The 14039-nt window shown below is 48.3% G+C and overlaps 1 protein-coding gene across 1 annotated transcript in view; it reads right to left on the reverse strand.

Annotated features, from left to right (window-relative positions):
• LOC149343481 (transmembrane 9 superfamily member 2-like) overlaps positions 1–14039 on the reverse strand; it is a 50253-nt gene that overhangs the window by 11089 nt on the left and 25125 nt on the right. Inside the window, exons 7-11 of the mRNA XM_089545939.1 lie at positions 11891–11970; positions 11177–11285; positions 8994–9126; positions 7236–7297; positions 5800–5857 (exon numbers count right to left, since the gene is read on the reverse strand). Of these exons, the coding sequence (XP_089402065.1) occupies positions 5800–5857; positions 7236–7297; positions 8994–9126; positions 11177–11285; positions 11891–11970 (442 nt within the window). The remainder of the gene's footprint in view (positions 1–5799; positions 5858–7235; positions 7298–8993; positions 9127–11176; positions 11286–11890; positions 11971–14039) is intronic.

Raw genomic sequence — 14039 nt, forward strand, 5'->3', positions numbered from 1 at the left:
ATGGTGATGGAACTTCACTAACAGCCACAGCGAGAATCAAACCGCCCTTAAGTACGCTTGGCATCGGTGCAAAAGCTACAAGGTGAAGCTGTCGATGGAATTTTGAGCTCCGCTTTGCCCGGTGTGCCGTTGCCACTCCGGCACACTAAACATGAGCTGTCATAATGGCAGCATAGGGTAATGTACAGTCGCAAAGTTACATTCGCGGCGTGTAACATGCCTGAATCGCGAAGAAACTGTGGGAAAAGAGTCCCGTGGACAAAGCGAAAGAGATGCAGGAAGCTTGTTATGAATGCTGCCACAGTTGCAACATCACAGCAGAGTCTGTATTGCATGGTTTCCTGTGAGAGCATGGAGACTGAAATGGCTCACGAAAACAAAGCAGCCAGGAAAATGCAACAGCCCGGAATGTAACAGTGGGGTTCTATTACTAGGAACAAACTTACCACTGTCCTTTTCCATACCAGATTAAGACAGATATTCAGCCCAAGGTGCACAGTACCAGATCATATCCTAAACCCTCTCGCATGCTGGCTGATACAAAGTAAAGAGGTCCACAGAGTCTGCCCAGTCATAAGTAGCACAGAAAGACTGTCCAAGAGTAGCAGAGTGTCAGTGACACATGAATCTAATGTTCAAACTTAGTGCCACCCTGCACTCGATTTCAGAAGCTCACCACACAAAGTGCCAAGATTCTGAAACAGACTAGTCTTTGAAAAGTAACAACAAGCCCAAGCATATACCCTTCTGAGACTAGTCTTGTTTTCAGTGTAGACTCTCTGTTGGTTCTGAGGATATGGAAGGGAAGACTAGACTTTGAAAGGTAACAACAAGCCCAAGCATATACCCTTCTGAGACTAGTCTTGTTTTCAGTGTAGACTCTCTGTTGGTTCTGAGGATATGGAAGGGAAGACTAGACTTTGAAAGGTAACAACAAGCCCAAGCATATACCCTTCTGAGACTAGTCTTGTTTTCAGTGTAGACTCTCTGTTGGATCTGAGGATATGGAAGGGAAGACTAGTCTTTGAAAGGTAACAACAAGCCCAAGCATATACCCTTCTGAGACTAGTCTTGTTTTCAGTGTAGACTCTCTGTTGGTTCTGAGGATATGGAAGGGAAGACTAGTCTTTGAAAAGTAACAACAAGCCCAAGCATATACAGTGCATTCCACTTATAACGATACCACATATAACGATATATCGGTTATAACGATAAGTTGACTTAAGACTATCAACTTATGCATTGAGGCTATGGAAAAAAAACCCATATATAACGATATGTCCGTGACCGAATATCGGATACAACGATCAGAATTTTTTCTTCTGGACATCGTTTTCCATGCTGAGCGTGACACTCGCGGTGCAAAGTTCCCTTGAACGATGCCGAGATCGGGCGAAAACTTCGGATACGCAAGTTCGCCGTGCCTGCCGCCATTTTTTCCGTGCGCGCCGATTGCGAAAGCCACGGAGAGCGAGCCGTGGCCTCCGTGATCGTGGCCCGCGCCGCCACCGGAGGAGATCGCGGCGGCCACAAGCGAGCCACGGCCGGTCTAGAGGGGGGCGCGCTCGCTCAGCGCGCGCCCCCCTCGAGTCCGGCCGTGAGCGAGCATCGCGAGTTGGCGTAAGCGCCGCAAGATGGCGCGAGTTGCTCCGCGCGTCGGCCGCATCGCCTAGGCTACGGAAGACGATGGGAAAGAGAGAGGGGAAAAAAAAACGAAGCGGGGCGCCCTTCGCTTCTTCGCGCGCCTGTAAGAGAGGAGAACAAGCGCAGTGCCTGCAGCCGATGAGAGAGAGAGAGAGAGAGGGGGGAAAAAACAGAGAAGCGGGGATGCCCTTCGCCCCTTCGCGCGCCTGTAAGAGAGAACAAGCGCAGTGCCTGCAGCCGATGAGAGAGAGAGAGAGGGGAAAAAAAAGAGAAGCGGGGCGCCCCTCGCCCGCCTGTACGAGAGCAGAACAAGCGCAGTGCCTGCAGCCGTTGGATGCCGGCGTGATCGCCTATTTCAAAGCATTGTATCGGCGACGCGTGCTGGAATGGCTAATTTTAGCAACCGATCGTGTTTCTGGCACGTCAGAGCAGGCCGCGGACTTGAAGATCAAACTGCTTCAAGAAGGCGGGCTTTGTGCGCCAGGACGAAACCCGCCCCCCCGACGTGGAAACTGATACGGTGGAAGCTGCGGACATTACTGAGCTCTGGGAGCACGCCGCAAATGTCGACGAAATGAATGGTACGTCCATGGAGGAGTTCCTAAGTGCAGATAGTGCTGCTACGTTCTGCGAGGAGGTCACCGAGAATGTGTTGTCACGGCAGAGTGCGGCGGCAGCAGCGACAGCGACGACGAAATTGACACTGGCCCACCTTCGACACCGATGACTACGCAAAGTGCGCTGTGCAAGATAGAATCACTGATCGACTTTATGCACGCGAAAGGGTTGCCGCCAGTGTACGCGCAGCAGCTGGATGCTATGCACACTGCAGTAGTGAAACTGCCACGCAAGCAAGTGCCCATATCAAATTACTTTAGCGCACCTAACGCTTGAGGCACTTGTTAAACGTGACGAATAAACGCGTTGTTTCACAAATCGTACGTTCTGCAATTACTGTTCTTCAGCGCAAGTGTAAAACTTGAGTCAGGTAAGTTTGGCAGCCATTTTTATGGCAGTCCAGATATAGCGATGATCGGTTATAACGATCGTTTTTTCCGGATTTTTCTATATCGTTATAAGTGGACTGCACTGTACCCTTCTGAGACTAGTCTTGTTTTCAGTGTAGACTCTCTGTTGGTTCTGAGGATATGGAAGGGAAGACTAGTCTTTGAAAAGTAACAAGCCCAAGCATATACCCTTCTGAGACTAGTCTTGTTTTCAGTGTAGACTCTCTGTTGGTTCTGAGGATATGGAAGGGACAGCAACTGCCCTGTTTTGTTGGTGGACACATAAACCGCGTGGTGAAGCAAGATGAACAAAAGAATGGACGCTTACTAAACAGCTGCTAGCTAGCCTTCATGTCTGTCATTTTACTCATTCGTGTTTCTGCACAACAGGCAGCTGCACACCTCTCCTCAAGGTACGACTGAGGCAACCATCGATCCTCTCCTTCCCTCAAGACAAACAAAGAGTCTAGACTGCGAATAAGACCGACTGGGAACTAACTAGACTGTCTAATTTTCTTCGTGCCAGCAAGATCAGGGCTTTGCAAATACTATAATTAAGAGCTCCGGTAGCTCACTGCTATCGTATCATTCACCAAAATGACACGGTCGAAAATATCACAGTCGAAGATATCGCATCCAAAGATACCACATCCAAAAAACTTTTCTGCATTAGACACTTTCAAAGAAAAAAATTTTTGCGAAACTATCAATCACAAGTGGAAATTTCAAGTAACGAAGTTAGACTAGTTTTTAAATTACTGCCAACAGTCATGTAGTGTTTTTTTTTAACAGTACAGTAAACCCTCGTCGATTCGAACATCTCGAAATATTGGTTCAGTCGAAAGTTTTCTACGCCGCGCCTCCACCTCCCATAGTTGGTATGTATTTGCTGCCCTTTATCTGGAAGCATTTTTCGGGTGTAGTACGGATATCTCGAAATTTCAACTGGGAGGACTGAAGGCAACGGCCAATACCGAAAGGTTCGAAACGGGTTCCTAGTCAGAGCTTGGTTCCTGCTAAGTGCCAAACGTGATCACAATCAAAGGGCAAATACAAAACTCTCGTGGACGCAGCGGTTTCCCGTCAACCGTGTCAAGCAACTTTGGGAGAAGTCACGTGCATGCTGCTTGCGTGCGAGGGCTCATGGGTCTTATCGGGTGGTCAGTCCAGTCCGCTGCCCTTCGCGTGTGCGCACTAGGAGACCAGGAAGAGCACTCTGGACGATTGTGGGGTCTGTTTCGTCAAGCTATGCGCACAAAGCATTGACTTCGTTTTTGATGTGCGTGTGTGTGTTGTGCGCAACGGACAACGATGATGCCCCGCCCCAACCAGTGCAAATCCCTGACACAGGAGATAACAGTCCGTTTCATCAAGGAAGTGGGCAAAGCAGCAAGGTCCAAGACAAGCATCACCAAAGAATTCGGCGTTCCTCCACTGACACTCTCGGTAGTACTAAAGAACAGGCAGAAGGTCTTGGATGGCTTCGAGCAAAGATTCTCCAGCAAGCGGAAGCGGATTCGGGCCTTGAAATTTTTGGACGCCGAAACGGCACTCATGTTGTGGCTCCAGAATGTCAGGGCAGCCAACTTTACTGTGGAGATAAAAATGATGATGGAGAAGGCAGACACTCTGGCATTGCAGATGGGCCACACAGACTTCAGCTGCAGCAATGGATAGTTTGAATGATTTAAGAAGCAAAATAACGTGGCCTCGAAGCCTATCCACGGTGAAAGCGGAGATCTCGATGAAAGAGCTGCAGACAACTCGCGCAACCACCAACTCGCCGAGCTGCAAAAGGCTTATGCGGATAAGGACATTTTCAACCTCGACGAAGCAGCCCTCTTCTATAAGATGCTGCCTAGCCGCACATACACGCCAAAGGGAGAAGCGTGCTCAGGTGATATGCAGCGCAAAGACAGAGTGACTACTTTTCGGAGCCAACTCCACCAGAGATGAAAAGCTGCCGGAGCTTGTTATCGAGGTGCTTTAGAAATGCACAGCTCCCGAGAGATTTGACTTCCCGCGCCAATAAAACGGCGTGGATGACGGCAGTGCTTTTTGAAGACTATGTTTTTGCTCTTGACCGCAAAATGGTGAAGGACAGTCAGAAAGTGTTGTTCATTGTGGACAACCGTCCCAGCCACGGGAAAATTGATAACTTGGAGGCAGTCGCGCTGAAAGTTCCTGCCGGCTAACATGACGTCCATGCTCCAAGGACCAAGGAGCAACTGAGATTGCTTGCAAGTTCTGTAGGAAGAGCCTGCTGCACCGAATTGTATGTTCCCATGACAGTGGTAAGAAGTATGAGATAGATTTGCCGGGTGCAGTCCAACTCATCGCCGAAGCCTGGCGACAAGTCGGTCCATTGACAATTGTAACTTGTTTCATGCATGCAGGATTTTCTCGGGCCGAGAGATCGCTCGAACTGGACACTGACGAGTTCAGTGGTTGCGATAAACTTTGGGGCGAAGTTCTCAACGCAACTGGCTGCGCCAGCGATGCTGAAGACGGCGAGGTCACTTTTGAAGAATACGCTCTGTACGAGCTAGAAGTGCCGTTACCGGAATGCTGTCCGACGCCAATATCGCTGAAATGGCAGTGAACAACGGAGATAATCACGTTGACGACAAACAGCCTAGGGAGGTGCCAAATACACTGCAGAAACAAGAAACTTGCTACGCTTGCTCCGCAACAAAGTTGAATGCAGCGGCGGCAACCAACGGCTCATGCGATGCGTTCAGCTGCTCGAAGACGCTTTTCTCGGGCCGAATGCGAACGTGAAGCAGGCAAGCATCACCAGTTCTTCTTTCCAAAATATTAAAGTTCAGTGCTTCCTGCGAATTCTCTTGTGTTCATTACAAAAGCTCCCACTGTGCAGTGGAGCGTTACTTAGCAGTACTGATTGTTATGGGCTCTTTCAGTGACCCGGGCACTGAGATTTTTGCCATTTTGCTAAACTCGAAACTCTGCTTATCTCGAAATTTTTCCCAGATTTTACAACTTTGAGTTAACGAGGGCTTACTCTATCTGAAGCACTTGTATTTACTGCCTTCAGTGCCCCAGTGCAAGTCATTTTTCACAGCCCTGATCTCCCAATACACACCCTCCATGCCCCAAGGCAAAGACTGCAGGACAAGAGAGCACTCACACTTGTAGATCCTAGCCGAGACGTAGCCAGCTGGCGTTCCAAGGCACACAAACAGGACCTGGAATAGGCAGAAATGCAAAGAAGCAGGACACAGAGAACTGTGAACAGGGTAACCAGACAACTATTTTTTGTAGAACTTGCACACATATTACACAGCTCACATAAAATATACAATCATCATCATCAGCATCAGATGGAAGAGTGGCAAAGGCCAATGCATAGGGCTTCTCACATGACCCCACTACACACCATGCATGCATGTTTGCATCACTTGCCACTGGTATGAATATTTTTCTCTTCCAATAGCAAAGGGAAGGGCAGAGGGGAGCGCTGAGTCTTGTTTTTCTGTACACAAAAGCTCGTTAATTCAAACTCCAAGGGACCGGAAAAAAAATTCTCAAATTATTGAATAGTTCGCATAATCGAAAGGCCCCTAGAAAAACTGCCAAGAACTGCTTGCATCATGATAAATTTATGTGGTGAAAGGCCAGGCAACGTTTGCTTGATTTCGAGATGCGAACGTCGCGGCAAAACGACTACTTCTCATGTTTCCGTCAATGCTTTATTGTGCGCATACTATCAGAAGTATCGAAGCAGAGCTGCTCCTAATCATAAAAGAACCTCTCGCATCCCTCACAGTGCGAATCGGTGGAGCTCCCCCTTTACCATGTCACATCCAATAATAAGTGGCACCATCTCGCATGTGGAAGCTTTACCGCACGTACAGAGAACAGCATGCGAGAACAGAACCACACAGACAGAAGCTAAGGAAACGGCTCAGCGGCACGGAAGCGTTGAGAGGGGAAAAAAATGGGAAAAAACAACGCCAGTGACACGGCAATCAGGGTCTGAAACAATGCTCAGCTAGGTTAGGTTGGCTGGCTGATGCTGGCTCGTCGAACAACAGTCACTGCGGGTAGTGCTAAGCTCAGAAAAATGAAACCGGAACTAAGAGGTCTGACTGCTCTTCGAGATGGAGACGTCTGTTCGTCGTCACGCCTGCAGTCACGTGCAAACCAGAAGTGCACAGGCTACTCTGCAGCATAGAACTCTTGTTTTTGAGCAGAACTATTTCGATTACTTCTTGTCGTGCCGGTTATACCTGGATGTGGCTTGCTTTGGAAGCCCATTAGAATTAACCGGACCGAGATCCATAGCGTCCGAATTAGCGAGCGCCCAGCACCACAGATGTATGTGGCCGTTGGCTAGGACCGAGGCGGCAGTTCGAATTATCTAGATTTCCAAATTAAAGGGGGTCAAGTTAACGAGCTTTTACAGTATAAAGGGGAGGAGGAAAATGAGAAAACTATGCTCAACATATATACAAAACAAAGATCACATAAGAGCAGTAAGGGGAGAAGGGGCTATGTACACACACACAAACTCTAAAAAACATGTGGCTGCTCATGAGTGGGCCCCAGCCAATGATGACTCACCATGGCGCAGGTCATGAGGGCACCCCTGTTGGCTGGCGACAGGAAGCCCAGGCAGGCAAACACTGCAGGTGAAAAGGAGGCAGGGGGCTCATGAGGCAGGCAGGCAGCACAGCAGCTGGCAATGAACCCACCCTACAGAGACGCACTGCCCGACAGAAATCCATTCAAGGAGGAGGCAGACCAGGTGTGCTGCTCTTCTCATCCAGAACCTTTCTTATCTGAAGCTTGACGGCAACAGCCAGCGACCGCAAACTACCAGCTGATAGTTGGTAGACCATAGTTAGTATAGTGTCACTGCCATGCCATGGCAATGACAAAGGTACACACTAAGAGCGAAATAGCAGCTTTCGTGAGCTGCGGCTGAAAGGAAACCGTTATTTTTGCACCACCTTACGCAAGCATTCAGTTTGGAGGTGTCTTATGAATAGGAATCAAAGCTGAAATGTTGATGCAAAGGAAAGAAAAGCTTCACAGATAGAAAGGAGAACGAGAACAGCTTCAGATTTCGAAAACATTATTTCCAAGATTAAACTTCTTTCGCACATTTCTCTCTCAAAGACCTGTGTCACTTTTCAAGTGCTAAATTGAATGTCTGAAGCTGCATCTACTCCATCTACTCCAAACTCGACACCCTACAACTGTCCACAATCACCTTCATTTTGTCCACTCCAAAATGCTGTTCCACTAGATGCAGCCAACATTACAACATCTTCAATGACATCCATACCCTGCAGAAGGTGCTTCTGAGGCATCATGTCTTCTGCACTTTTTCTACCACCAGAAGTGGCAATTTTCTTAATTTGAGATGTTTGCCATTAGGCACAATGAAAAAGGGAGAGAAAGTTAGAAGAACGAGTGTAAACAAGCCCCACGGTAGTCATGTTGGCAACAAGGACATGAAAGGGCTAACTGAGCGGCACCAAAGCAGTACACAAGGCTCGCGACAGCACATGACAGCACAGTGAACATAGATAGATGCAGAAAGAGATACCAGGGCTGACAGGGCTAACTGACCACTGCAGACGCCTCCTCCGTGCCCAAAGAGACCAGTAACGCTCATAAAGAATGTAACAATGACATTGCTGATTTTTCTCAGCTGTACAGTCGGGGACAAAAGTCTCTAGACCACGTGTTCCTCAAACGAAGCCAATAGCTCTGCTATTAGCAAGAGGCTGGGGACCGCACTTGTGGAGGTAAAAGTCAAAATTTTTGTTCTTTCATTTCCAAAAGTGTGGTATCCAGCCACCAGTTAATAGTAAAGCTGTCGACTTCGTCTGAAGAGCACGTGGTACAGAGACTTTTGTCCCCGACTGTACACCAGCACTGCTCTTTGCCCTGTTTATTTCCTCGCATCGCTGCTCTCCAGAGCGAAATAGGGGCTTTGCAGTGCTCGTTCAAGTTAAATGATGTTCCCTGAAATGTGCCCAAAATGACATGTCTGCTGCACATAACTACATAATAACAGACTGTGCTGTACATAACTGCTGTACATAACTGCAGCAACCTTGCATGCAGTTCATCGCATGACTTTTGAACTAAGTTGTTCGAAACTCCGGGCTGCTACAGTAAACAGTACAGCAAAGGAAAGCAAGCTTTTCTGTCTTGCCACTGTTCACAGCAAATTGACCCCAAACACACTGCCCTGAATTCCGCACCCTGGACCTTCAGATGCCCACGCACAAAATGTACGGATCTGCCAGTGAGCGCGCTTCGTTGTGCTACTTGGCAAAATGGCCGCAGTGAGCTGAAGTCACTCACGCAGTGTAATGAAGGTCATGAAGAAGATCTGTGTGCCACTGCCCAGGAATACCGACAGCAGCATGCCCCTGCGTGGTGTGCGGAAGACATCGCCATGAACCAGCTTCCAGCCAAACTCCTCCTGGGCATCGTCCTATAAAACAGAACAATAGGAACGCTTAAGCCACCCTGAAAACTGAAATGCCATAGCATCAGATTTCACACCTGTCACAGCTTCTGTTGCGACTTCTGTGCGAGCCTGAGTCAGCTTCTTGACAATTTTCAGTCCATCAGCCACCATATTCAGCAGCAGGTATCCGCTATTTTGTGACAGTGCCGACACTTGCACACATCATATTTTTTTCTGACTTCTGATTTTGATTCTCTGTCTAGGTTGCTGACTACAAACTAGGTTGCTCACAACCCGGTGGGCAGGTTGTGATGACATCACAAGGTCAGGTGACCTCTCTCGACCAATCATTGTTTTAACTGCCACCTGCCATGGTGGGCAGCTTGTGATGATGTAATTTTTCTCAACCAATCAGGTTAGCCCAACAGGGCAGCTTGTGATGATGTCACAAGGTCACATGACCTCTCTCGACCAATAAGCTAATTTTGCTTTGACATCAGCAGGGTTCTGGTGTGACAACAACTCTAATGCTATCACAGTAAAAAAAAATGGGACATAAATGTCAATGTACTCATTCCGCTAGTAAAGAGGAGGCTCAGTGATGAGAAACAAAACGTACAGACGTACAGAAACAAAACGCACTAATCATTAGTAGAAGTACAGTGACATCTTTTCATTTAACCCCAGATAATTTGGAAAACCTGGCAGTCCTGGCCAGTGCCCATGCAAGCTGATGGTGTTGGACGCTCGTTAATTTGACAGAGCTGGGCTCCCACCAGTTGTTTTAGATGGGCTCCCAATGGGGGTACAGCAAGCGATCGTACAAACAGCACTCTTGTCAAGCCTGATTGTGTGGTGCAGTTTTGCCTGCACAAGGGAGTGCGAGTGGCTGGCTTGAATCCATTCGGAGGGCACCTTCACCAAAATGTAGCCCAGCCATATAGTTTGTTTCACTTATCCAAGCTCTGTGCCAGCCAGTGGTGACACAGGCTATCCACCGCCCATCAGCCAGCCAGTCACTAAACAATTTTAACTTCAGATAATTTGGATGTCTTGGCCTTTTGAAGTCCAACAGTTGTAGCAGCCACTGCACAGCTTATCAATGGCTGAAAATTCCCAGACTTTATTACTCTTCCTAGAGACAAGGCAATAACAGCCACAACCGTACCAGCACCCGTTGCTATTTTATTTTGAAAAACCTTTTTTTTTTCCTTTTTGTTGCGAAAACAACATTACTGGAGCCCAGCTCGGCGCGTCGGGTATGCTCGTGGCAGTTCGGCTACCAAACAATCTTGTGCCGTTGCCTTGCAACCCGAGTTACTACCCAAGCTTGCATGAGTTACTCGGGTAAGCTCGGGTAAGTTCGGACGAGCGTCGTGCCATCTGCGCAAGAGGTTGCTCGGGAAGAGCAACATGGGTCGCACAATCCCGACGGGTGGCTGGGATAGAAGCAGCCACCTGACAGTGCAGTGTGCACCGCTTAATTTCTGCGCCACTGCACTGGTAGTGTTATATGAGGACTTGCCGCCATCTATGAATCTCAAGTAGAAATTACCAATTCAGCATACATGGGCATTAACCCACTAAAGATATCATGCCACACCCCTAAGGCGGAGTTTATGAGCCCCCTTCAATTAAAGAATGAACACCTGCTTTCGCAGGTCTACTCTGTCTAACTACGTTAAGCCACCAGCAATTTTTTTGGACACAGCTGTTCGATTTCTGAAAGCCCAGCAGCAGCCCAATTGCAAGGCTCCTTACCATAGCCCTTGCATCTTGGTACTGTATTCATTTATCTCTGACAAGATTAGTACACATTTGTCCAGGGCACTGGAACAATGCAATCTGGTGTGCCATGGTGGTGCGTACCACTGAGCCCTGAGCTGCCATGGCATGTTTCCAGTCTTCGGCCACTCGTAAATAAAGTTAAGGCGTTCCGAAGTGCACAGTTTGTGCATTCAGGACAAGTGTATGTAGGACTGTAGGACTGTACACATTGAACCCCACTGGGCCGTGGTCAGTGAGCAGACGTGACGAAGGAAGAAAGAGTCCAAGCGGAGAGAGGAAGACGCACCCCAGAGTCCATCTGGTTGTAGCGGGCAATGTCCTTGTGCAGGGTGCGCAGCAGGATCATGGCCACCATCCCCGTCAGGAAGAGCACGATGATCAGGCTGTTCATGATGCTGCAAGCAAACAGGGGAGAGAGGGAACGCATACGCGTGTCAGCCGCCACAGGGAGGTACTGAACACCTCGCGTCGTCGTGATGTACGCCATTTTTCCAACCACTTGGTTTCATATGACAATACACAGTGAAAGTTCGTGCAAAGTACTAGCACTGTTCTTCCAGCAACTGTTCTCGCTTCTCTAGAACTGCCGGTTTCTTTTTTCCTTCTCTGTGCCACCTTACATTAGACAGGATTTAAGGAAGCCTCTCAACAAATGCATATTGGCTTCAGCAGGACCCGTGCATTAGATTGAATCATCCGTAAAATTGGAATAAAGCGAGTCATAATTATTGGCACTACACTGTATGACCATTTGCTAAATTTCAAGTAGCAATTAGAACTTCCGCTGCGAGCATCGACCTCCGTCCCTGTGCATGCACATTCACCGGATGAAAAAAATACGAGAAACTGTCCTCTCTCCTCTTTTTATTCTAAAGAGCTATGCAGGAACCTGAAGTCTGTCTTGCTTTAAAACTCCTGAAAAGTATCCGGATGTGAAACTAGAACTCCAGTCAAACAGCTTTGCAAGCGAGAGGTGAGGAAGAGTGCATGAGGCACTCACCTGAACCACTGGATGTTGGTCTGCGGCAGAGACTCGAGGATGTAGTCCCACCTGGACGACCAGCGGACGTGGTCATTCCTCTGCAAAGTGAAACAAGCAGGGAAACATCAACACCTCCATAACTGAACACCACAAATTACAGAACTGCGCAGTACTAACATAACACGCTGAGCCTGCATGAAGTCATGGGCCTCAGAAGTCCGCTAACACCACCTGAAGAACCAAAGACCCACACAGCAGCACACCTTGCACATGAAACAGCAGATACTCAGTACAGTGACACCTCATTACAGCAAACCAGCAAAAAGAAAACGTAAAATAGTTCGATATAGCTAAATTCGTAATTGTGAAATTCCACCAAAAGCTCACGCTGGAGAAGAGAAGTTTAGCCAATGAAAGAGCGGCAACTGGGAGAGACCTCTTTCTTAGTTTTAGCAATGTTCTGAACCCGCTGTCGGCAATTGCGGAGACCGCAAAAAACCAAGCGGCAAACGCCGGTTAGGTTTGTTTCTCCGCACAGCACTGCAGCACGTGGTGGTGGCAGGTCACACACCAGCTAGTGTAGCTTCCTCGCATTATAGTCACGTGCCATAAAAAAATCTGATGACAGGACAAAAGCTATCGCAGTTTTCACCACCGCACTCCATAACAGTTGAAATGGCCAAAAAATGGCTGCTGGAAAGCTGCAACAACCGACCGTGTCGCTTGTTCTGGGGCACTATTGATGAACGCGAGAGGCGCAAACTGGTGCCGACCGCCTGGCTGCCAGCTGTTCTCGCCACTACTATATCTTCTCTGGAGCTGTTGGAAAATGCGATATAAAGCTCGGACAGTGGTGCAAACGCTTGCCACATCATCACCAGTCACCCACGTAGTGAAGCAAAGCCTGCCGCATGCCATCCGAGAGGGCACAGCTTGGCGCATGGCAGTTCGATACATCCATTTTATGACAAATCGCGTTCTGCATATTAAGTAAGAAAGGCCTGTGTTTGTTAAAAATGTCTAGCAACAGTTCGATATGCCCAATAATTCGTAATACCCGTGTTCGTTGTAGCGAGGTTTGACGGTACTCCATTCTCGAGTCACTCGATGCACCTTGCCTCATAGAAGGGAGGCGGCAGCATATGACTACGTGCATCCGCAAGGATTGTAAGGCTGCCGATAATTCCCCTGGGTGCTTTGCCGACATTTTGCGTTTCCGTTGCCACAAAGTTAGTTTGGTGGCTGGGTGTCGTCAGCGTGGAAATCTCTCCCCGCAGAGATGGTGCGCAAGTCTTGTAGAAAATGCAGCATAAGCAACGCACTAGATGGCACAGAGGATGATGCTCTATGGGACGTGGGCAGTGAGAAGCAATCGTCATCAGACTCGAGTTCGGACGGCTTTGATGACTCGGAGTAACGCTTGCGCACCTCGTGCCCTTCTCTGTACACCTGGCCGATTCTTTAACAGTATCGCACGACCATCGCCTCGCGTGTTTGTCCGCACCTTATCACGGCACGGAGCGGCGAAAGAAGCAAGAGTAAGCGCATGTGTACACATGCGCGTATCTCGTTTATTTCACCGCTCAGCGCTGTTAATAAGGCGCCGACAAGCACGCAGGTCGATGGTCACACGATAGTGTTAAAGAATTGGCCAGGTGTACATATGAGCAGCATATGAGCAGCACGGCGGACCACACGGAAAACTGGCTCTAAGCATGCCTCCCCTTCTGCTTATCCAGGTTGGTTGCTACTCCTCATGTAGAAGCGATAACCGTGTGTTGCTGGTCCTGCCGTGCCCCCGGCGTTTGATGTGCATTGCATATGAATGCTTAATTGTGTGCAAACTGCTTTTATGCGGTGATGTAGAAAGCAACCCTGGCCCCCCTGTTCAGGAAATGTTCGATAAAATCATGGAATCCCAAACCATCATACAGCAGGAAATTTCGGAACTGAAAACTTTCCAAAGTAAGCTAGATATATCTCTCAGCTCCTTAGCAACTAGACTAGATCGCATAGAACATCTGTTTGACGACTTCAAGGCCGGTATTGAACCACTTGCTCCAATCGAACAGCATATGAATTCGATAGAGCAGTCATTTTCCAAGCAACATCAAAAGCTCACTGACCTGGAGGATCGCAGTCGTCACTCGAATTTGATTATACATGG

Source organism: Amblyomma mixtum, chromosome 5 (assembly GCF_055824585.1).
Source record: "Amblyomma mixtum isolate Tamu chromosome 5, ASM5582458v1, whole genome shotgun sequence".
Taxonomy (NCBI): domain Eukaryota; kingdom Metazoa; phylum Arthropoda; class Arachnida; order Ixodida; family Ixodidae; genus Amblyomma; species Amblyomma mixtum.